Source organism: Nothoprocta perdicaria, unplaced genomic scaffold (assembly GCF_003342845.1).
Source record: "Nothoprocta perdicaria isolate Ctin4 unplaced genomic scaffold, notPer1 scaffold_98, whole genome shotgun sequence".
In the NCBI taxonomy this organism is placed as follows: Eukaryota; Metazoa; Chordata; class Aves; order Tinamiformes; family Tinamidae; genus Nothoprocta; species Nothoprocta perdicaria.
In genome coordinates, this window is record NW_020456287.1 from 571,203 (window position 1) to 595,671 (window position 24,469).

Genomic DNA, 24,469 nt, shown 5'->3' on the forward strand with positions numbered 1-24,469 from the left:
TGGGAAGAGCTTCTCCCCGGCGGCGCTTCCCGGGCCCTGGGAAGAGCTTCTCCCCGGCGGCGCTTCCCGCCGCTGCCGTTTGCAGAGCGCGCTCCCCGGCTCGCTGCCATCAAGTTCCTCCGTCAGTCATGTTCAGGAGGCCTTTCGCTAACCAATATATATATATATATATATATATTATATTTTCCTTCCCGCACTGTCATGGTTTTGTAACTTGTGTTTTTAATTGATGAAAAATGCTTCACCTTCTGCAGAGTGCCGTTGCTAACCTTTATAGTAGGGCCCAGGTACAAATTAGGCAGAGAGCAGCGCTGGCACCCGTTTGTGAAGCCCCTGCCTGAACAAATTTTGGAAGACTTCACTCCTCCCATAGCTGTTGTCCCAGCGGGAGCTGGTGGCTGCCACAACAGGGCCACCAGGTCCCTCTGCAAGCCATAAATGAGTTTTGGTGCTTTCCAGTGCTGTGGGAATCCAGCTCCCAAGGGAGCAGGGAAGGTGAACTCCATAAACAGCTTCTGTTTTGCATTTTTCCTGGCGAGTTAAAGTGATGGTGCCTTTGTGCCAGAGGGAGGCCGAGCTGCCCAGAGGAGGGGTGATACCGGGATGTGATGCACCTTCCATGTAGTTCTGCTGTCAGCAGCAATAACACAGAGACTGACTCCTTCTCTTCCCTGATTTCTGTGCTTGCTGTCAAGTTCTGTGGGGTTTGCAGGTGCCTTCCACCTTCAGATWGGTTCCCAGGGCACTTTATCTTCTCCTTATTCTCTTAGACTTTAATAATAACTGCATACAGGAGTAAAGGAGAGCGTGTATATAAATCATAATTGTGACCAATTCCATCGTCATATCTTTCTGCTTCTTATAAATTAATGTTAGCTCACAGCAGGGCGCACACCACTACATTCTCTGCTTCGTTTGCAATGTATTAAATGTGTCGCGTCCAGATCAGGCCCAGGAGAACAAGCAGCAGGTCAGAGTTGTTTCTGTTTGTTGTGGACTCGGTTTTAAACCTGCTCTTTATCATGACACTTCGTCCGTTTTCCAATTCGTGACAGGAGATGTGTGAGTAGGTATTAAGGGCACTGTTTATTTTAGCTTGCAATCTGGGAGCTGTGCATGGGGTATAACAGGTATGAACAGGGCTTATAGTATGAATGAACTGAATGAACATTTAATAAACATGTTTTTACATGTGTTAATGTGGCTTGTAGACTTACTTTTACCCTTTTTTTTTYCCTTTCATACAAGTGAGAAGAGAGCATAAGAGAGATGTGCAAAAATGGGTGCTCTAAGCAGCACATGTGTCTGGTTCTGCTCGCCAGGTGCCTCCTGCAGTGCGTTTGTGCCGAGCCCACAGCTGCGCAGTCTAAGTGGGCAGTATAGTATCAGCTGGTGCTGTCAGTGGGATCCTACTCTCCTTCCAAAATCTCCAGTAATTTTGCTCTTGTTTCTATGTGAAAGACGGTGCAAAAATACTGTGTTAAAATGGGGTTCTAGGCATGGGTTTCAAGGAAGCATGTCTGTCTGCTTCCCTACTTGTTGGAGTTGGCAGCCGTATCATAAAACTGTCAAAGCCCCCTTTCCAAACCCTTTTTTTTCCCACAAATATAGTCGAAGTATCTGCTTATACCCCTTCCAGGCTGCTAAAACCACTTAAAGAAATGTGTTTCTCACTGTGCTCATTACAGCCCTCTGTGAACACAACTGAAAGAGGAACTGGAGCATTTTCAGAGTCTTAATTAACCTCTTGCCAAGTGTGTTTGTATCTGAAATAGCATGAGCTTTAGAGACCAACACAGAGTTTCCCTTTTTGTTTGTGGCACATGCAACAATGCTATGAATTTCATCAGAAGTGACCACCTGAGTAGTAAGTTTAAGTTTTTGTAGAAATCTACCTCAAATCTAACCAGATTTTTTTGATAAAGTCCTGATTCAGAAGCAGGTTTCTCTGGAGCCGTTGCAGCTGGTTGRTTTTGCAATGCTTACTTGCTTTTGCTCATGGTGTTGCTGCTAGGGTCATGGTGTGCACCTAGATATTTTTGCAGAATTACAAGGTGTGTCTAGGATTTCCTTAAGCATCTGTGAGTCATACAAAGGTGGTGAGTTCCCTGATACCTGCTCTGCCATTTCTGCCCTTTACCCTTCAGTAGAGTTAACTCCCAGAGTTTCGGTGAAAACCTCACCAGCTTCTCATTCTTCAAAGCTGAGGCCTGCATCTGCCTGCAGGCATTTTGGCTTGAGAGGCTGTTGTCCTAAAGAGGGTGGTGTGGCATTAGGTGCTTTAGCAGAAACRATTGACAGACTGACTTTGGTTGAAGCTGTGGTGTAGAAAAGCTGGAAATTGCTCAAAATTTTTATTTGAGTCTGAAGAAAGGTTTGTTTTTCCTGCACCAAGCAGCCAGGTTGGTGATTGAGACTAGCYTGGGGAGATGTGTGTATGAAGACACTACAGCTGGTCGTAGCCCACATTATAAGGACGCTGGGTTGCTGCACGTTGGACTGCCTGGTTTTTATGCTTTCACATTGTTTCATAAAAAGGAAAATTCAATATTGTTGTTAAAAGCATGRGATTTTTGAAATATCTTTGTGTCAGTTTTGTTTCTCCTTTCTGGAAGCTTGGGCACTTCTGAAAGAAGTTATAATCCCGAGCTTAAAGGCAAAGATAACCAGCCCATCAGCAGAAGCAGGATATGGCTCCTCTGGCTGTCTGCAGCTTCCCTTTTCYCCCTCTGACTCTGTCCTTCCTGACATACATGGGAGGGAAATATGGAATGCAGGGAACTGCCTTGGAAAGGCTGTGCAGCATCTCTTGTGTATCTCTAGCTATTAAAAAAAAGTCTTTTTATAATATTTATTAATAAATATTTCTTTATTATTCTGATGACAGGTCAAATACCAAGACTTTCTAAGGTCAATCTCTTCACTTTGTTCAGTCTCTGGATGGAGCTCTTTCCCTCACCTGAACAACAGAAGAAATCACAGGTAAGGGACATACACTTACAGTAAACTGATTTTTCTGAACAAGTGCTAATAGCTTCTGCAGTGAATATAACCACATTTCTCTTTACATGACATGACATGTGGCTCTTTACATGACATGGCATGCCTCCAGAAAACACAGGAATCTACGTGTGAAAGATACTGTGAGTGATAAGACAGGTTTTTTTTTTCATAGAAGCTTCTTTAGAAACAAGATTGGTTTCTGCAAATGAAGTGACCAAAAAAAGACTAGACAGGCAGTTGACTCTCAGGCTGGTCAAGATTAAGACAGATTTTAAATTCATCAGCAATCTCAAAGGGTTTTCCTGCATCACCCAGAGTACCCCCAGGTACTCTGTCACCTCCAAGGAGTGAATTTGGTGGTGGTAAAACTGAAACCTCCAGGTTTTCAGTTTTAATTGACATTTTTCTATGCTCCCCGTGTTGTGCCCATAAACCAAATCTAGCCYAGGGAAGACAGGAACTTGTGACAAATCTTAATTTGAAGTTTAACAGGGGCATAATACTTGGATGTTATCATGCACATGCAGAAATTACTGGAGGAAAAAAAGTTGCATAGAGGAAATGGAATCATAAAAAATATTTGTGATTCCTATGCAAATTTTTGTTGAGAAGCAGTACGCTCAGATTCTGACTAGCTAACAGGGTGTTACTATAACATGTTGGACACTGCTTGAGATTGCCAGGGCTTCAGCAGGCAGGATTCTTCTAATAACAGCCTGTGCTAAAATTATTTTTTTGTGTTTTATGTAAGCTTGTGTTAACACTTAACTGATGTGAGCATGGTCATACCTTTTTTATCAACATCACTTACAAGAAAAGCTAAACTGCTAACTGATAAAACTGTCTGSCAATTAACATTTTAATTTATATATTTTATAAAGCTTTAAAAACTAAATGTTCAGAAGTATGTATTCTAACAATAGACTACACAGAATAAATACACAAGTAAGCACAAGACTCTAGCAAGACTTTTGGCTGGGATTACTGTTAATGAGTTTAAATTTAATGAGCTGTGACATCTCTATCAACTTGATGCTAAAATAAATCAAATAGTAGTGGTTTTTTTTTTTCTTCCCTGTAGGTAAAGAAGAGTGGTCTTGTTGTTGTGAAAAACATGAAGATTGTTGGTCTTCATTGTTCCAGTGCCGAGTTGCACGCTGGTCAGATTGCACTCATTAAACATGGATCAAGACTTAAAAACTGTGATCTTTATTTTTCCAGAAAACCCTGCTCGACTTGTTTAAAAATGATTGTAAACGGTAAGCAAATGGCTGTAGTACAGCAGCACTGAGTGTGGTGGTGTGAGAAAGCCAGTTTCCTTCTTGGATTGTTCCAGTTTTCAGTCCTGATCTCGAACTTGCACAGCCTGCACTGATGTCTTCCAGAGGGCTGAAAGCAGAACTGATTGTGCATTTCCAGCAACTGGTGATCCAGAAAGTGGGATTTGCCAACGAATTGCCACCAACACCTTATTTTTCAGTGCCACCAATATTGCTAGGGAGCTTGTCTCTTGGATAGGATGCACCACTGAGATTGATGCACAGGTGGCACTTTCCCAAGGCACCCTAAGCTTGATGACTAGGCCTGGCTTGCTAAGCTAAACACCCTTTAAGCAGCACCCAAGACCTTCACAGGGTGAAAACAAAGTTATGAGGCAGCGTGTTGAACATGAGGTTTATATTACACTGTATTTGCACAATTGCTTTTACTCCATTCCCTTGTCTTACAGCTGGAGTGAACAGAATTTCTTACTGGCCTGCAGATCCCGAAATCAGCTTGCAGAATGAGGCGTCCAACCCCATGACTACTGACGATGCGAAGCTCGATGCCAAAGCAGTGGAGAGATTGAAGTCCAACAGTCGTGCTCGTGTGTGTGTCTTGCTCCAGCCCTTAGTGTGCTATATGGTGCAGTTTGTTGAAGAGACTTCCACCAAGTTTGATTTTGTTCAAAAGATAGCGAGGTCTCAGCCTGACTTWAATACTGACTTTTATACTGAATGTAGACAAGAAAAAATAAGAGAGTATGAAAGTTTATTCCTAATCTCAAATGAGGAAACACACAAGCAGATATTGAGGACAATAGGCCTGGAGAATCTCTGTGAAAATCCGTATTTCAGCAACCTTAGGCAAAACATGAAGGACCTGGTCTTGGTGTTGGCGACGGTGGCTGCCAGTGTCCCAGTGTTCGGGAGCTTTGGGTTTTACTGCCGTGAGCCGCAGGCGACAAACGAAACCTGTCATCAGGGTCTGCCTCAAGAAATCGCCCGGCACTGCATGGTTCAAGCCAGGCTGCTCGCCTACCGCACAGGTGAGTTGTGACRGGGTGCGTGGAAGCGAGTGCTTCACAGCATCACAGGATGGTTGAGGTCGGAAGGGACCTCTAGAGATCAYCCAGTCCAACCCCCTGCTCCAGCAGGGACACCCAGAGCACGGGGCACAGGGCGGCATCCAGGCGGGTTTGGAAGATCTCCAGGGAAGGAGACTCCGCAACCTCCCTGGGCAGCCTGTGCCAGGGCTCTGKCACCCTCATAGTGAAGAAGTTCCTCCTCACGTGGAACTGCCTGTGTTTCAACTTACACCCATTGCRCCTTGTCCTGTCACTGGCCACCACTGAGAAGAGTTTGGCCCCATTTCTTTACATTCTCCCCAAAGATACATACTGATTAGACCCCCTCTCAACCTTCTGCAGGCTAAACAGGGCCAACTCACTTAGCCTTTCCTCATATGCCACATGCTTCCATTCCTGCATCTTTAAATCTGTAAAAGCACTTAAGTTTTCCACAGCAAAAGTCAGTGCATATCCTGTGCAGTGCTGGCAAAGCCTGCCCTGCCAACACATGTCATCTGTCTCAAAGAAAACAATAGTATTTTCACTCTTCAAGCTGCTCTGTGTTCTTTTTACTGATCCCTCACAAGACTTTTCTCTTGTGCTGAACATATTGCCACCTATTTGATATTATATATGCTCATTCAGAAAACAGCAGTGGAATAACATTCCTCCYGGAGGAGGATCTACTCTTTTTTTGTTTACAAAGACTTTGGAGATTTGACACACAGACTTTCTTGCTTTTTTTTGTTGTTGTTGTTATTTGTTTTTTAATTAACTTTATATTTTTGGGTGACTATTACTTCTGTCTATGCAGCAACGTAGTAAGTTGGTGAATCSTCTTAGAAATGACTGCTCTGGGGGCTTAAAATCTAGTGATGCTCCTTAGTGACGTTTCCTTTCCATCTAGATTGACAGGTGTTTTTTAAAACCCTTTTAGAGAAACAAGTGATGTGTATTTAAAGCTTATGCATAAAGCTCTGTGATTATAATTGCATACCTGATGTTGTGCAGAGAGGCTAAAATGCCCCAACTTCAATGTTCATTCTTGGTGCCGCAAAATCCGGTTGCATCTGTGTTGCCCAGCCTGGGCTTAGGGCTGTGTTTGAACAGACTCTTACTCCACTTTAGTCTTGGCTCAAGGTCCTGCTCCTGTGTGAATTTAAATAAATAACAGCTGTCGCATACGAATACTTGACATAATCATATGGGAGACTATCAGAAGGGGAAGGTCATAAAATACTTTCTGTGCTGGGTTTAATGCATGTCAATGAGTAATACATAATTAAAGGCAAATAAAGTTATCAGCTTGTGGCAGGAATAGACCCTCTGTGAGTAAGGGTATGTGGTAGTAATAGGAAAGGTGATGAGAAGTGGTTAACTGAAACAGATTTGTCTCCAATATTCATTGCTGTGGAAGCCCCATTTATTTATTTATTTATTTATTTATTTATTATTAATATGCTCTTTTTTAACTGGTCAAGACTCATCAGTAACTCCATGGAGTTTCCAAGCTGCAAAAAAGACTTTCAAGTTGCACAGTGGGAAGTTTTGTTTGTTTTTGTTTGTTTGTTTGTTTTCTCCAGTATTCCTGCAGTGGTGATAGGAAACAGTCCWCAGAATTTGGTTTTTAACTAGGTAGGTTAGGTGTAGGTTAGGTATAAAATAAAACAATTTCCTGTCTTCAGGTTTATTCAGAACCTTGCAATTGGCAGAAATTAATTTTAGTAGTAAACAGGAGGGGTTTTAAGGTCTGTTTTGGAGCCTCAAATGAGCTAAGCTGTTTGTGCACATTCTTGGCCCCCATTTTCAAATCTGACATGTGCATTAATTACTTCTGAGTATTTGCCAGGTCTTTGGCTGACAGACTGCACTCTTGCTTTGACAGTGCACTCGGGTGGCTTTGAAGCTCTCGTCTTTCTGTGCTTTCATCCCCAAAGCACCCAGAATGTTCCTCCTCTAATTTCCTATACTAACGTGTAGGTGAAGTTCAGGTGCCTTGTGTGCTTCTTGCTTGCTTACTGCTAAACATCTTGTGTTTCAGAGGACCATAAAACGGGAGTTGGAGCTATTATTTGGGCAGAAGGAAAATCTGTAAGTATGGAAGAAGTTACCCCCTCTTGTACTCACAGTTCATACAAGGGTATCCCCTTGGCATTTATTTTWCTTTGACCAGGCATGTATATAAACTTGGACACACAGTGCTATGGAAAACTTAACACTGACAGCCAGTAATTTAGTTATCAAAGAATAAGAAGTTTACCTCATCAAGATGAAGGAGCAGTTCAAGTTTTTGCTCGTTCCTCTGTGCACATGGGTTTTGGAGAGGCAACAGGGCAATCAYGGCCTGACAGTGCAGCCCCAAATTCCAGCCTTTGTATTTGTTGTCCATTGCAGAAAGGTTTAATGTCTAAATCCTCAAGACTTTCTGTTGGTGCTGTCAATAGGCCTTGCTAAAAGAAAAGCCTCTARACCCCAGTGCTGTGTACTGTTTGTGGTCCAGGCAGCCCTTATGGGGCTCTCTSGAAAAGTTTCACACTGTAGTTGAACTTAGAATTTAGTTGAGTTTTAATTGCTCTCACTTAGGAAGAATTCAAAATGCTCAGGTGCTAGATGAAACGTGCAGTGTATGTTGAGCAACACTTTGATTTAGTGCACTCTTCAAACGGCTCCAAATGCCATGATCTTCTTGCGTTGCAGAGAAGCTGTGATGGAACAGGGGCCATGTATTTTGTAGGCTGTGGTTACAATGCCTTTCCTGCTGGATCCGAATACGCTGATTTTCCACACATGGATGACAAACAAAAAGATCGGGAGATCAGGAAGTTCAGATACATTATCCATGCCGAGCAGAACGCCCTGACGTTCAGGTAATGGGTTTATTTGTTACCACAGAAGAGAATGAACAAAAATGCCATGGCAGGAGCACGATGCCGAGGTGTGGGCTGCGCTCACGGCCTTGTCTGTGCCTACAGTGCAGAGCTTGGGTGGAGATAGAGGGTCTGAGTCACCTTGCAGTAGAAGGTGCCTAGTGTCCTCCCAGCACAAGCCTCAGCCTCTGCTAGGGCTGTGCTCTAGCATGAAATATGGAAGTTTCTGATAGATGAATGTRGCAAGGTAGTGGTGGGGAGTCCATTGATGGGCAGTAGAGCCCCACCAGATGTCATCTTATGCACTTGACTAGGAGCGAGCTGCTGCGGAGAGCGGAGGATAACAGCACTCCTTTGCTTGCTCCCATGAGAGGCCAGGTTGTCTCCATTCAAACCTAGCGAGACCCAACGTTGCAACCTAGCGAGACACAACGTTGCCTGTTCATTYCTGACTCCTCATAGGTGTCAGGAGATAAAGCCAGATGAGAGGAGCATGATCTTCGTGACCAAGTGTCCCTGCGACGAGTGCGTGCCTTTAATCAAAGGGGCTGGAATCAAGCAGATTTACGCAGGAGATGTGGATGCTGGGAAGAAGAAAGCAGACATCTCCTACATGAAGTTTGATGAACTTGAGGGCGTTAGCAAATTCACAGTAAGTGCCTGAATTTCCTGCTGTTTTAGAACAGCAGGATGAGAGGGAGGAGCGGCCGACGCAGCGTCACCCCGCCAGCACGTGCTGTTTAATCGGAGCAAGTGGAATGGGGAGGCTGCTTGCACAGGGGAGGGCAGAACGTGCCCATTTTGTGCTGCTCCTTCCTTGCAGGTTTCCCTCCAACTTCTTGGTGCTGCTCCAGGAGGTCTGTCCCACCTGAAGGTGGAAGGAAGTTCCCTGAAATCCTCCCCTTGCCTTTCCCATGCAGAGCAGTGGCTACCAGGGGGAGGTGGCCCCTCCTGAAAAGGGATCCTTCCTGCAACCAGTGTGTTTGGGAGGTGGGCACCTGCATTTGGGGGCACTCACCAAACTGCAGCACTTGTTGGTTCAAGCAGGCTTGTTTCTCCTTCTCAAGGGAATAAATGGGATATTCTCTTTCTCCCCCCACATCTTTCTGTCTTCTAGAGCGAGTAAACTTTTTTCTTCTTCTTACAGTGGCAACTAAATCCGTTTCACACTAATGTCCTTGAMTTCCACGATCCTGCAGCCAGAGAAAGTAAGTGTTTTCCATTAATGCATTTTATGATTGAAGTCAGTGACATTCAATTTTGAACAAACCTGAACTCCTCTGGGTTTGATAAAAATGAGTTAAATTTCACTGTAAAAACTTGTCAGAACTTTTTGGATAGATGAACTAAGGATAAGCCCAAAACATAAATGTAACAAAATCTCGGCCTTGCATTTGCTACAAAATCTAGTAATCCTGTTATCAAATGTGTTGTTTGGCACATTGATCCTTCCAGACTACTGTATCGTGTTTTATATCATGATCTAAAAAGATTCTGAAGTACTTCGGAGTGTTGTTGTTTTTCAGGGGAAATTGGTCTCTGCCAAATCATCTAAATCTTTTGTGGAAAATTCCAAAACTTTTTTTTTGTGGAAAATTCCAATACTCCAATACTACTTATCATGTAGATTCTGTGCCAGGACTTTTCAGTCACTTTTTTTTTTTCCCTTTTTTTCCCTGTTTCTGCTGTTTTGATGGCAGCTGATGCCGCACATGAGCCTTGACTTCCTGCCCCCTGTAGCAAGGGAGCTGTCACCTTGTGGCAGGAGAGTTTAAATGAGTGTTAGGCCAAAGTGCTGCAAAAGAGACCAAACATTGACATCTGGGGTCAGCCCTTCCAATGGTTCTCAGCCAGTGGGGAAAATCATGGAAAAAAGAAGCTAAATAATTATTCTTTGTGACTCAGGCAGAGAGCTATTTTCCAGCAAGGATCTGGTTGTTACTCAAGGCCTTGAGTGCTTTCCTAGGAACACGGGAGAGACTCTGGGCGTGTTTGCACCCCGTGAGCTGCTGCGCGCTGACTCCCTGCGTGCCGTGGRCCAGATGAGCACAGATCTTGGCTGCCTTCTTAGAAGCCCTGGCTTGCTCAGGGCGCTATTAGGAGCGTTAGTCATCCCTGCAGAGCAGCAGCCCTTGTTTGCCCCTGTCTCTGCTAATGGTTTTCAGGCCCACCTGGGAAAGATGGGTCACGGGGCGCTTTGTTTGGCAGCCTCCGACGGGCTCATTTTGCTGGTGCTGGTCCCTTCAGGAGGGCGCGTGGCCCTTCTCAGCACCAAGCTCCGGTTCAGGCTTTTCTTTCCTTACCATGTTCCCCTTGTTCTGGTAGCTGCATGATCCTAAAACGGGACAGAAGACACACACTGCTCCCCCTGAGTATTCCTCCAGCATGCTGTGGGCATTCACACTGTGCTTAGGATTGTGTTAATAAATTTGACCTTTTTTTTCCCTTTTTTCCTTCCTCAGACGGGGTCCAGAAAACAAAATCCCTGGATGACCAGCAGCACCAAAACAAGAAGCTGTGTCTTGGCCACTGCTGAATAGTCAGCACTTCGGCACGCCCGCTCTGTGCTTTTAAAATGCAGCCTCTTTGCACTTTCAAATAGGGAAGGGTTTTATTTATTGTTTGGAAAGTKGTTTTTAGAATAAGTTTATTTATGAGGTCAAAACTGTTTTATAGACTTTTTAATTTAGAAGCTCCAGGGAGGGAAGCATTACCTGTGTTCTCTGTGCAAGGAACTGGGTGGCTAATCATTGTTAATGTGCTTAAAACGAAAAATAACAACAGCCTGAAAAGTCAGTGCCACTAGGTCAGACTCATAGTAAAACGGTGCCCGTTGGGCACGGGCTGCGCATTGAGGAAATGGGTTCCTAAGCTCCTGGTTCTCCYGGTACAGCACTTGGGGGTCTCCAAGGCGGGCGCAGTTTGGAAACCTCCGAGTCCCCAGGGGCTGCACGGAGGCCAGCCCGGCCCTGCTCACGGCCTGGGCTCCAGCCTGGGAGCACTGGGACTCCGGGAATGCCTGGGATCCCGCGCAAGGAGAGCGGGAGTAGGGGSGCCTCGCGGGGATCACAGGCAGCCCACAGGCCACGTGTGGAGCCCAGGCGGAGCGTTTGGGAGAGGAGCCCAGGTTAGGCCCTCGTGGTGCCGGTGCTGRGGGGGTAGTGGGGTAGGTGCCGGGTTGTATCCCATCCTGAGAGGTCCCTCTCCCTACACCCGTTGGTAACTACAGCAGAGCTGTGGTTCTGCAGTGTGTGAAGGAGCTTTAACGTGGCAGCCGTTGCAGACGGGCTGTTCCTGCCCGGTGTTGCCGCCCGTGCTGCCTGGCGCTGCAGCTTGGAGCAGCGATGCCGTGGGGCGCTCGGGACAGGGTTGTGCTTCTGAGCCTGGTGCCACAGCTGGGCACCAGGGACCTGCTGCCTCCCTGCCTCGCCGGCCGGAGCTGCAGGAGCTGCTGCTACTTCCCTGGCCCAGGTAAATCCAAGACCCTTCCAGGTGCACGGGGGTGKCAGCAACTCCATCAGCTCCGCTTCCGGCCCCACGGGCATTGGCTCTGTCACCCACGGCGTGAGCAGAGGGCAAGCGGGAGCCGCCACGGCAGGCAGGGGCAGCTCTTTGCTGGGCACTCCTCAGAAACGCCGGCTTTGCAGCAGCTCCTAGAGGAATCCTGGACTAACTAGGAATTACTTTTTTTTTTTTTTTTTTTTTTTAGCAGGTTTTCATCCAAATTTTATCCTGAAATTCGGAATTGCTTGTAAGGCTGGAAATTTAGCAGTCCCTTTTCTGTCACGCCGTGTGTCTGTAGCTTCATCCCGAGGCTGGTGCGTGTCCGTGGGCTCCAGTTCCCAGTGTGGCTGCGTCTCTGCTTCCTCCTGGCGCTCCGCGTGCTTTAGCTTTGCCCGCAGGAGGGCTGGAGGGGCGTTGGGCTCACGGCCCCCACGCCTGTCTGCAGGGCTTGATTTTGTTTCTTATGCAAAAAGAGAAATGTATTTAAAAGAAAGAGATGTAAAGGTATATATTTTATATTTATATATATGTGTGTGTGTATGACATTCCATAAGCRCTCTGGGTCTTTTCCATCCATGCCAGAACAACCCCTCTGATTGCAGGCATTAGCTACCAGCAGTTATTTGGCCTCTGGGCTGCAGATTACYCCAGTTCTGCCGATCATCCGCGTGGCAGCGAACCGCGATTCCCGCTACTAAACGGCGCCGCCCGTGAGTATCCACGTGCGCTTTGTGCAGGGGCTCGGGAGGGCGCCCCGGGGCACGGGCGCTGCCTCCGAAGGGCTGTTGMCCTCGGCGCCATCCTTGTGGACACACAGGGAGCGGTGCCTGGGACAGGTCAGCAGGGTGGGAGGTGCACGGGCCCCCCACCCTGAGCCGGGCTCAGCACCCTGACCCGCGTCGCGGCCTTTCCCATAGAGCTGCGTTTCCAGGGGCGGCCGCCCTCAGCCTTGGCTTGGATGTTGTTTGGTCCTGAGCAGGGCAGGAGGTGGCAGGGAAGGCTGGGGCGGGAGCTGGGCTGTGGGGCCCAGTGTTGTGCAAGCAGCTGCCCCCACCCTGCGAGGAGGAGGAGGAGATGGAGGAAGGGGTGAGGAGGCAGCGGGACCCTTGGGTGCTGCCTGAGCCGCAGCAGTGGGTGCTGAAAGGGGGTTTGGGCCTGGAGCAGCCCCGTGAGGGAACGGAGGAAAATAGGGAGCTGGAAAAAGCTGGGWGTGTTGCCCAAGACTGGGACAAAAATAAAATATGTAAAATAAAATATATATGGTTCAAAGAGTCCTGGCCCTTTGCCCTATCAAAGGTGGTGGTAGGAGCACAGATGAGGGGCAGGGGCTGGGGCCGAGCCGCACACCCACCTCAGGCTGCCTGCGGCCCAGCCCGGGCTGCCGCCTCAGCCTCTGTCTTCCTCCCGGATCCTTGTCCTCCTCCTCCCCTGGGCCCGCAGTGCCCGGCATCCCCCAGCACTCCAAGAGAAAAGAGCAGCAGCTGGGGTGGGAGCCGAGGGAGCCAAGAGGGCGCCAGGCCCCCCGCCRCGCCGGGATGGAGCAGAACTGCGGGAACATGGGTAGGGAATGCGGGAAYGAGGGCAGGGAGCACAGCCGGCACTGCCCCTTGCCGGCAGCTGCCTCCAGGCCAGGCTGCCTCTTGCAGCTTGATTTCCAGCCCTGCTAGCGCTCRGGGAGAGGCGTTTTCCACCAGCCCCAGGGATCGGATCGCAGCTTGCTTGGCCACAGGGTTAGCGCTGCCGGGCCTTAAGGGTTGGACGAAAACGTGAGGGGGGAAAAAAAGAAGAGACGGAAATCAGGAGTGGTCAATAATCATGCCTTTTAATAGCTTGTAAATATATATACTTTTTTTAAATTCCAGGCAACTACAATGTACATTTTTTTTTTTTGTATATATCTGACATGTGAAYGTACAGCAGGAGTCCCCGCTCTGCTCCATTTCATCCCATTTCTGAAGCACATAAATTAAAGTAGCAGCTGCCCTAATATACAACAGTTTGACGAAGAAACGAGTTGTCTCCTGCCTTGCAGCTCCCTTCCTTTCACCTTTTTCCTCGAAGCAGGAGCACTACTTTCCACTAGGTAACTAAGTGCCTAGTAACACACAGGAGAACTTGGACTTTTGGGAAAACAGATCCAAGACACTTCCCTGCTCTCAGACTCCCTTCCTACCACAGCCTCACACTGATTTCATTTCATTTCCTATGAGAAAACAAAGGACCACCCCAAAAAGCTCTTCAGCCTCCCAAGGGAAACCCACCTGGGAGTACAGGGCTTCAGCTTAAATATGATCACTTCTCCTCCTAAATCCTCATCGCAGAACCCAAATTCACGTGCGAAGGAGCCAGGGTGGCTGCGGGAGCCACCTGCCCTGGGAGCGGGGCCAGGAGCATCTGCGCTCCGGCACGAGACAGGGAACGGCTGCACGGAGCCACGTCCCCAGCCGCTTCCCTGGCACAGGCCAAGCAGAAAACCTCAGCTTAGGGGAAAAGACRACTTGAAGGGGAAAGAAGGCAAAAAGATAGAGTGGAAATGTGACCTCTAGTGCTTTTTGATGTCCCGCGGTGCGGACTGAAGTCCCTGGTCTGTAAGTGCAGCTAACTCCAGAGCTGGACGTGCTCTTTCAYAGTCAAGGAAACCCAAAGTGAAGGGAAAGGGGCTCGGCATTCCCAAGGGAAAGCTGAGGTGGACAGAAAGGGGCTCRGTGCTCTCAGGGACTGCTCTAGGCCCTCCCCAGCACCTGCCTTTGCCGATAAAACTTAAGCAAAAATAGATTCACCCTCCTTGAGCAGAAAGGAAAACGCCTCAGGGCGGCTCCTAATACAGAGAGGTGCTAAACTGCCATAAATAGCCACGATTAAAAATCATATATTATTATTCTAGCCACTTTTTTAGTTTGGGGCTCAGCTCCCTGCCCCTAGGACCAAAGCCCCAAGGAAGGGGGCACGCGCTGCRCCCCCCAAGCGCTGCCGTGGCCGGGACACGGAGGGCCCCTCAGGGCACAGCAGTGCCAGGGGAGGGCACGGGCAGCCTCACGCCGTCGGCTTCTTCAGGTCCCGGATCTGCTTTATCAGGTAGTTCTTCTCGTCGGTGAACTGCTCGTCATCCGTCCTCTCCTTCTGGAAGTTGCTCAGGAACTCGATGAGCTTGGGCTGGTTCTTCAGCAGGATCTCCACGATGGGCTGCGTTTTGTTCGGGCTGGCCACAAAAACCTGATACATGTGTTGTAAAAAGGGGAGAGAACAAAGTAAGAGCAGTTGTGGGAGTCGGAACACAGCAGGAGGCCTGTGTTCCTGCAGCAGCCCCGAGCCCTGGCGCGGCCGTCGCTTCCCCCCGTTTTCCCTTTTCCAGGGGGCACTGACTGCCTGCACGGCTGCCGGGAGCCGCCCTCGGCCCCGCGCACACGTCGGCCTCGCCACGGGCAGACCCCTGTCAGGAGAAGGGGAAGGGCTGGGCCCTGCTGATACCGGTGCCTTCCTACCACCCCAGCGCCAAAACCCGGCRGCGCCGGCTTCGCTTGGGGGCGGAAAAGCCGCGCGCAGCTCCGCTTCCCAGGGAACACATTCCAGGGAACAAGAGGGCATGGCTGCGTGTTCYGGAATCAGCCACTTTCCCTGGCAAAGCTGGCAACCAAAGGCCCTCCCGGCTGCTCGGTGGCACCGGAGACCCGCAAGTCCAGAGGGCTGCAGGGCTGGAAACCCCCCAGTGGCACCAGTGATGGATCGGAAACGCAAAGGCCGCTGCAAGCCCCACACTCCAGAGCACCGCGGAGGCCGCGCGCCGGCCCGACTGATGCACCGCGTTTTAAGAGGGTCCTGCTAATTCCAGCTCTGCAGTGCTGTAAAGAAACAGGGAAAGCCACGGAGAGAGAGAGAGGCAAATGTCCATGAGCTGGGACATCTGCACTAAAACAAAGTTTAACATCACAGGGAAAAAAACAAAGGGAAAAAAAAACCCCACAGTTTCTGCTCTGGTTTGTTATGCAGGACTTTGTGTTCTGGCGCACTTAATTCAGGCACGTGAGAGCCCCAAACTAAGGAGAGGGCTTGTATTAAAATTCCAGCTCTAAAAATAGCTATTTCTGCAGCCTCTGACTTTGTATCTTCAAAGGACTGGAATAAAAATCGGTTCCACATGAGCTGGRTGAAATTGGACAACTCAAAACCTGCCCCACGAGGCGGCGGGATGCCCCGAGCCCTCGGGSTGCCGCTCTGCTGCAGCCGGAGGAAGCGCTGGAGGAGGGCAGCAGGTCAGACCCCTCCAGGACAAGGGAAGGAGACTCCACGTGTGGGACCTCCCTGGGTCTCCAGCTTCCCACCTGGAGCAGCCTGGGCGGGTTAGGGGTCCTGGAGCTTGAAGCGCCGCTGCCATTCGGACCGTCCCACCTTCCCGCAAGGTATTTTGGAGCCACGGGGCTGGTTCTGCCCTCTCCAGCGCCCAGCTCCGCGTGTCCAGCGATGAGGAGCTGCCTCAGGGACCTAAGAGTCACCAGCCTTTTGGAGAAGCCCCATTTCGGACACGTCCTGAACAACCGCTCTCCTATTTCAAGCCTGTTTAACCCGTGAAACCTCCAAGTCAGGCAATTTACAGCCAAAGCCCCTGGCMTCTCAGAGCAGCAAAGAGCAGCATCTCAGCAGGACAACTTTGGTTTCCAGCCGCTGCAATACCAGGGTTATCCAGTTGGATACGAGGCCAGGGTTAAAAAATGCAGTTAAAACTGATGAGAGGCTCCAAGGCGGGGGCGAACTGCCCTCCCAGGTGTTCCCGCAGGGAAGTGGCGCAGGGAACGGGAGCTGCTGGGCGGCCATGGGGCCCGTCCTGGAAGGTGGCAATGGGGCCAGGAGCTGCAGCGGGGACGGGAGCCGCAGGGCGGCCAAGGAGGAGCCGGGGCGGGAGGCGCTCGCTTGTTCCGCTGGTGATGGAGGATCCCCCGGGCTGCTGCTTTGGGGGTTTCATTTTGACTCTCTGAGGCATTTGGGAGAGGAAAAGCAGCAGAACCTCCCCGAGGCCTCCCCAGCACAGACCCAAAAGGCCTTTTTCCCACCTGGAAATGGGAAGAGCCACAAAACCCCACAAGGCACCTGGACTTGGAGGAGGGTGATGCCGCTTTCTGCAASAGTGGGACCTTTTGGCGAGAGCTGCTAAATTTTTTAACCATCTTCATGAAGGATTCAATGCCTCCTGCTGCGAGCCATTAACGGCCCTATCTCCATGAGCTGAAATTAACGTGTTAATTCCAGGAACCAGGGAAAGGGAAGGCAGCTTTGCCTCACARCAATTCCACTCACCCTCTGACTCACAGAACATTTTTGATACGGGGGAAAAAAAGKAATTTTTTCTCCCCATCAGCATTAAACATAATGAGATAAGGGCTATGGCTGCATGTGCTGCTTCCAGCTGCATTAACGAAAATTGCAACAGGGTRGAAGGATTAAACTCATGCCCAATTTACCTTTAATGGGGGTCAGAGCAAACTGTGATTGCTGCTGCCCWGTGCTACCACCGCTCCCTTTCCCACTCTCCTTATCCACACAAAGGGCTGGGGTGCTCTGAAATCCCCYTGGCTTGAAGGAAAGACCCTCCTGTAGGGCAAGAGCAGCCCCGAGGGCTCATCCCTGCTCACCTTGAACACGTGGAACGCCTCGAACTGAATGTTGGGGCTTTTGTCTCGCAGCAGGTTCATCATCAGCTTCAGATTCTCTGGCTTGCTGATGTATTTGGTCATGATGGCAAAGTTGTGCCGGTCCAGGATCAATTCACCCAGCAGCTACAGAGGCAAGGGCAAAAAAACCCCATGGTTTAACAGCCCTCCACTTTTTTTTTCAGGATATTAAAAAAAAGCATCAGCATATTTTTATGTTAGCCCAAAGAGATTTCAGTATCACTACTTTAAAAAAAATAGCTATATAACTACATATGTATATAGTTATGCATATACACCCTGCCCCACACCTGGATTTGTTCCCACGTTATGAGTTAGAGCCTAGTAACACTCGTCTTCCAAACACCACGGGGACAGGTACCCCAAGGAAGGACCACGTGTGAGCCAGCGAGGCCGGAGCAAGGGCTGAGCTGTCCCACAGAGGCTCCTTCATTTCATTCAGATGTTACATGAATGGACATGGTCACATTAGACTCAGCAATAGTCCCCAAAGAGAGACTATTGTGTCGCTCCCAAGTTCCTTCTATCCTTCACTATGAAGTGAAGTACAAAATTAGGGTCAGGAAAAAACAGGGATGGGGCTTGTTCCACAGAAATGGCCTGGTGCTTTGCTGAGGATTCATGACAGGACAAGGGGTAATGGGTACAAGTTGAAACCCAGGCAGCTCCATCCCCATGTGAGGAGGAACTTCTTCCCTGTGAGGGTGCCAGAGCCCTGGCACAGGCTGCCCAGGGAGGCTGTGGAGTCTCCTTCTCTGGAGATCTTCCAAACCCGCCTGGATGCCGCCCTGTGCCCCGTGCTCTGGGTGTCCCTGCTGGAGCAGGGGGTTGGACTAGAGGATCTCTAGAGGTCCCTTCCAACCYCAACCATYCTGTGATTCTGTGAAATAAAACTTGCAGCTAGTTCACTGGAACAAGAGCCCCAACAAACCCTCATTCCCTTTTCTTGCTAGGCCTGTGGCTGCTCTGTCACCGGGTATTTTGATACTCTGCGTAACACAGAATTCCACTTTATGGAGGAAAGCTCCGAGGAATTTCACTTTACCTTCAAAGATTGTCTCTTGGTCACGTAATTCTCAGAATGCAGGAGCTTTTCRTAATCCTCAAAGATCTGGAGCAGCAAAGGGAACACAGAACACAGGGCAACCTCTGCAGATCCGTCCCTCCTTCACCCCGTCCCAGCCCTGTGGGACCAGCCCGACCTCCTCCCCTCTCCCCATCCCTCCTTCCTCACGGAGGTGGCTCCATTCGAGGAGCTTTAAACCACTGGGGACACCAGGGCCTTCCASCTGGGCAGCTTCTCCTGCAAGGAGATGACTCTGCTGCCAGCACATTCAGCACTCCATGTCCACTCATTGATGCTCAGACCATCTACCAAGTGTGCAAAAAACCCCACTGACATCCAAGAGTCGCTCAAAACGATGCTAATTTCCACAATTTACACTTATTTGTAAGTAAGTGTTACATAGCTGCAGAGCAGGGACTGTTCCACTGCAGAGCTCCAGTGCTCACAGAGAAGATTAGCAGAGAGGGTAATTGTGCTCCAGTTTAATTGCGTTTATGACTCAGCAATAAAAAGCTTGATTTTGATTTTAGCTTCTTGCTAGCTCTAATGAATTCTAATGGCAAAGATGGTCTTGGCTTTTTATTTCATTTTTTTTTTCTTCGGCAATGAAGCAGAGAATACCTCAGGTAAAATGAAAACATGACCTGAAGTCTAATTCCATTAGCCCTATCAGTGCAATCTTAGTTGATTCCAATGGAATTTTTCTAACCCCTATTTTCCTTAAAAAAATAGATCAGGAAAAAAAGATCAAAAAGTGAAAATTGCAACAAACCAACTGACTATTGACTTAGGAAGGCAAGAGGGATGTTCCCCTCTCRGTCTCCTGATCAGGCACATGAAATCTGCAGCAAGGCCAGTGCCTCTTCTTGCAACCCCTCTCCTCTGCCCCAATTTTACAGTATGAAAACGAAGCGGAAAATTCTTTAAAGGAAGTAAAGACTTTTTTCCTCCCGCCCCCCCATCTACGGAGATGCTGATTTTACAGCTAGGGAAATATGTTGCTTACAGAGATGAACAAGATTGCTTAAAAACAGTGAGTCCTCCTGGAAATTTGACCTATGTTTGCACAGCAGAGGCACCTTGATTGTCAAGGGCCACCCGAGGATTCCCCTTCAGCAGCAGCAGTGTCTTGCACGTAGGACTGCAGTCCTGGGTGACAATTTCCTGTGGAATGTGAAATCCTGCGCTGCTAAAAGCACGCGCTTTCTCAACAGGTATTTTACAAGATCATTTATCATTTATACTTACGGTATCATAATTTTGTTCCAGGAAATCTGCTACCAATAACTTGTGTCTTGTTAGCAAGTCCTGAAAAAGAACAGAGAAATACTTCATTTTCACACAGTTCTCCCCTTCATTCTCAAGGGTAGTTTAGTATTTGTTACCAGGTTATCTTTTACAAGGTATTTCCAAGATTGGACTAGAAAAAAAGGAATTAAGAAACCCACCCAGCATCACGTTCAGCAGCTATGTGCTACTTAGGACCTTGAGAAGAGTTAAATAGATGCTAGGGAAATTAATATAAGTTATCCTAAGGTTCCTTATTCATAATCCTCTCTCCTCGTACCTTTTCTTACGGGTAAAGCCRCCTGTAACGGAGGGCTCACGTGTGGTCCGAGGACCAGAAGAGCTCTCCGCTCTAGCCCACAACGGGAAGACCGCGGCAGCTTTAACAAAGCGCAGTTTCTGATCTCCAGCTCATGCAGCAAGGCAGGCTCCAACCCAGCCACTAGGGATAAACCTGTATCTGCTGAAAGCCTAGAAGTGGGGGACCCACCTGAGCAGCCGTTCGGGCTCCCTGCGGGGTCATCCCACGTGCAGAAAAGCGCCCCCGACATATGGGATGAATCCCCCCGGCTGCGGCATTCCTGCCCCGAGTGCATCCCATCCAACAGGAGAGCAGCACCAGATCCAAAGCAGGATTCCAAGGCAGGAATTGTCCCTCCGTGGGCCGTGTTGGTGCTCGGCCGTGGGGACGTGAACGCTCCATGCTGGAAGCAGCCAAGGCTCCTCACTAGAGGAGCTGCTGTAAACTGAAGCAGCCAGTTTGAGGCCCTTGAATTTCCATCTTATTGATGAAGTGATGACTGACGGAGGTCACTTGAGGAGGTTTGTTTGCAGGGAATCAGTCTCTGTTACTATTTCAGCATCTCTCCTTTGCTTTCTTGGCCACCATCAGAAACGGAGGCCAATGAATTGTTGAGCAGATGCTCAAACACGTCCTCCACAGCATCCCAGYTAAAACAAACCCCTCTCCTCCTAGCCCTCCTATTTAATTATAAGAGGAAAGCAGAGTGCTATAAAATCCAGTGCATCATGATTTGTAATATTTTTGGTTTTTTCTTTTTATCCTGCAGGGCTGTGATGCTCTGGGTTCCAAGGGCTGAGGGCACCCAACCTCCATGGGCTTTTCTGCAGAGCGCTCAGGAGGCAACAACGACCTTGCTCAGCAGGGAGCACAAATGGAAAACAATCCAACACGGGGCTTTCCGTGCAGGAAAGAGAACAGCAGCGTCTGCTCCCAGCTGCTCCTGTTGCTCCCACTGATCCCCAGCGCAGCCGGGCTCCCAACCCAAGCCCTTTTCCCTCTGCATTTCCAGCTTTCCCCTCAGCTCCGCACCTGGCTGAATTTAATTAAAGAGAGCATCCAAAACTCGAGTTCTTCTCTGCTAGGAACAGCCTCAGACTCCAACGCTGGTTTGATTAAGCCCTCCTCTGGGCACAGCCCTGTGCGGCGCCCGCTCCGAACCAGACCCCGACACTACAGACTGGGACCTGGAAACGCGGATGCAGGAAGCCGGGCAGCCAGGGAGCGTTCATGGCTCCCGTTTTTATGGGATTAGAAATCAAGCTAGCTCCGTATTCCATGATTCGATTGCTTCCACGTCACTTCTTGCTGGTGCAGTTGGCTGGAGCAAAAGCCCGGGAGCTGGGATTAACCCTGTCGTTGGACTAGAGGATCCCTACAGGTCCCCTCAACCACTCTGTGATTCTGTGATTCAGAATATTTTATTTCAGAATTCCCGAGCAAACAGTGGGTGGTAATGAGCAGTTTTTAAAAATACAGGGCACAGATTTGCCCCAGGTGTTTTAAGGGGCTTCCTGAACTGTGCAAGAGGATGAAGGGCCCTCATGACTCCCCTCTTGCCAACAGGCACGCGGATGTGGGGTCCTATATTTAAACCCTACTAAAAATACTCCTGGAGCGCAGGGGATAGAGGGGAGCTCCACGGCTCAAGGTCCACAAACGACACCAGTTTTCTCAGGAGGCTGCACRAGTCCCCGGCGCTCCCTGGGGACACAGAATTTAAAGGCAGCCTCACGTAGCCCCACGCGTGTCCCTTCACCTGGGCTCAATCTCCCGCTTGGCTCTCTAACACTGCGGCCATTCCGCCCSTCTATCTCATCACACTTCTAATTAGCTGGGAGGGGAAAGAAGGAACAACCTGTTTCTATGACAGCAAAGAGCCAACTGATAGAAGGGGGGAAAAGTTACCGCTATATTTAGAAGGCTCTCTCCCTGGGAGGAATTTTCCACAGTTTTCTCCGATGATTTCTGCAGAAATAATCTACTTGTTCCTCTAGATGAAGCCTACGGGCAGCAAGTTCCGCTCAAGACTACGTTAGCACCTGATGCTGGTTAGCACCTGATGGGATGCTGGTCACAGACAAATGCCAAGACGTTTCCCAAGTTCCACCCAAAGGCATTTTTAAAGGTGAAACATGGGATCTATATAGTGCGTGGGCCAGGGAGAACCCCCGGTTCAACCCTGCAGCCACAGGTGAACCCTACGTGCTGCTCTGGATCCCCAGGTGAACCCTGCGTGCTGCTCTGGATCCCCTGCTGCTGCTTTGACGTGGTCTCCAGAGCACAGAATGACAGAACCCTTCAGGTTGGAAGGGACCTCCAGAGCTCATCTAGTCCAACCCCATGCACATGCAGGGGATCCTGCATCCCCAAGAGCCACAGAGCSAAGGGGAAGGAAAAGCAGGAGCTGCTGGCTGGCCCTTTCCAGCCCCCCTTGAACTTGCTTGCAAGCAAAGAGGGAGCAGCATTTTAGTTGGCCCTGGAAGGACCTGCCTTGTGTCAAGGCCTTCAGCTTAGACAGGTCAGCCAAAATTTAGAGGATTTCAAAATTAATCCTATTCACTGGTTGTGGTCAAAACAGGGAGTGGTTTTATTTGGGGGAGAAGGTGGAGAGAGAAGAGAGATGATGCATTGTAGAATGCACAGGACACCTGATTAAACACAGTTTTAAATAGCTGCAGTGAAAACCCCGGGAATAACGAGGTGTAGGACACTAGTGAAGCCTAGGTCTGGATTACAGATACTCTGCAGAGATGATCCCTGTTGTGAATGCTGGTACAACCTGGCCAAGGATCAATTATATGCGGAGCAATAAGCGAGCTGTCCGGTTTGAAGGCGAGTGATCACGGCCTTTTTAACCAAACACCAGGGCAGGGGCATCGAGTCATTTACCTTGAACGTGGCGAAGGCATCGGACGCGATGTCGAACGTCGACATCTCCACGTATTTGAAGAAGTCCCTGAACTGCTCCGAGAAGAGGACGCTCTTGGCCAGCGGCTCGTGGCGCACGCACTCCCTGAGCATGATGCCGCAGCGCAAGGCGACCAGCGGGTTCTCGTACCTGCAGAACGAGGAGGAACGAGCCCACCAACACAGAGGGACAAATGTGAACGAGCAAATTCTCCGGCGACAGGAAAGCTACAAGGAAAAGGAGAGCAGAAGGGAAGGGGCAACAGGCGCACAGGGCGGCCCCAACCCCAGCACCACGTCCAGCCTGCAGCCCATCACCATGAGCCGGGTGAGCCTGGCAGCACCTTCTGATCCAGGTGCACCCCGGTTCAGCTGAATCCCTTCCCACTTTGGATTCAGGAGAAAGATAAGCCCACACAATGTAATGTTCTCCCATTGCAAAGCTAATTCTGAGCTCCTTGCTCATCAGCTTGTAACCATCCCTCAGCTCCCACTCCTCTTGCAGCGGGAGTCACACCAGGACGTCCACGTTGCACAAGGAAGGCAAGCGGAGCAGATCCAGGCCCTCTACCCATTAACCAGGTGGAGCTTTCTGTAGTTCTGAAGATGTTTCCTATTGTTTAGATCTGCTCAATCCCTCCTCTGCAGAGACTGAGAGCTTGTTTAGGGGACAGGTATCAACTAATCCCTGAGTTAGTTCCTCAGGCTGCAGTCCTGCTAGGGCASGAGAGTGGACAGGAGCCAGCAGTCCCCGAGGTCTCGGAAAGGAGAGCGAAGGGGTTCAGACAACCTTCATTCCAATGAAGTCTTGATTCTGTTAAGGCCAAAGCTACTCCAAAACAGCTGCTAAAAGCAATTTTTTAAAAGCGCCCCCCCAAACAAGAGAGAAATCTGGCAATCAGGARGGACTTAAAATGAACATATTTGATGAAGTTCCATGTAAGAAAGAACTTCAGGCTGTGAGGGTGCCAGAGCCCTGGAACAGGCTGCCCAGGGAGGCTGTGGAGTCTCCTTCTCTGGAGATCTCCCAAACYCGCCTGGATGCCGCCYTGTGCCCCGTGCTCTGGGTGTCCCTGCTGGAGCAGGGGSTTGGACTRGRTGATYYCTAGAGGTCCCTTCCAACCTCAACCACCCTGTCGTTCTGTGATATTTTAGCCATATTGAGTCATGTGAAAGCAACCAAGTCCAAAGGAGACAGAAAGCACCTCTGTCTCAGTGAGCTGGTTACACTATATCCAAACCGTGTATTGCCACCCGGAGCTTATCAGCCTCCCTTTTCCACGAGACAATTCCTTTCTATCACTAGGCCAAAGAGAGAGACAGAACGCCATCTGTGCTGCGAGTGCGTGGGTGCTCGGTGCCCCACCAACGTGTCCTTGGGAAGGAAGGACACGTTGGATTCTGTGAAGGCAGCTCTGGGAGCCCACGAGAGCTGCACGCGGCRGCCTGGGGCACAACCCGCTGCCGGCTCCCGAAGGGCAGACGGAGCTTCCCACCTTACGCACGTGTCCAACGTCCGGCCTCTGCCGTCTGGGGCAA

General features: G+C 49.5%; 2 protein-coding genes across 2 annotated transcripts in view; one reads left to right on the forward strand and one right to left on the reverse strand.

Moving 5' to 3' along the window:
* Positions 1–2,880: 2,880 nt before the first annotated feature.
* On the forward strand, positions 2,881–11,106 carry CDADC1 (cytidine and dCMP deaminase domain containing 1). Its single transcript, XM_026053281.1, has 8 exons — positions 2,881–2,982; positions 4,085–4,262; positions 4,733–5,311; positions 7,374–7,423; positions 8,030–8,199; positions 8,662–8,851; positions 9,347–9,407; positions 10,662–11,106. Exons 1-8 carry the CDS (start codon positions 2,881–2,883, stop codon positions 10,733–10,735), a joined length of 1,404 nt encoding a protein of 467 aa, XP_025909066.1. The 3' UTR covers positions 10,736–11,106.
* Positions 11,107–13,682: 2,576 nt separating this feature from the next.
* The window catches only part of CAB39L (calcium binding protein 39 like), a 40,861-nt gene continuing 30,074 nt past the window's right edge, over positions 13,683–24,469 (reverse strand). Inside the window, exons 5-9 of the mRNA XM_026053327.1 lie at positions 22,913–23,081; positions 19,681–19,740; positions 18,412–18,477; positions 17,328–17,471; positions 13,683–14,916 (exon numbers count right to left, since the gene is read on the reverse strand). Of these exons, the coding sequence (XP_025909112.1) occupies positions 14,737–14,916; positions 17,328–17,471; positions 18,412–18,477; positions 19,681–19,740; positions 22,913–23,081 (619 nt within the window). The 3' untranslated portion in view covers positions 13,683–14,736. The remainder of the gene's footprint in view (positions 14,917–17,327; positions 17,472–18,411; positions 18,478–19,680; positions 19,741–22,912; positions 23,082–24,469) is intronic.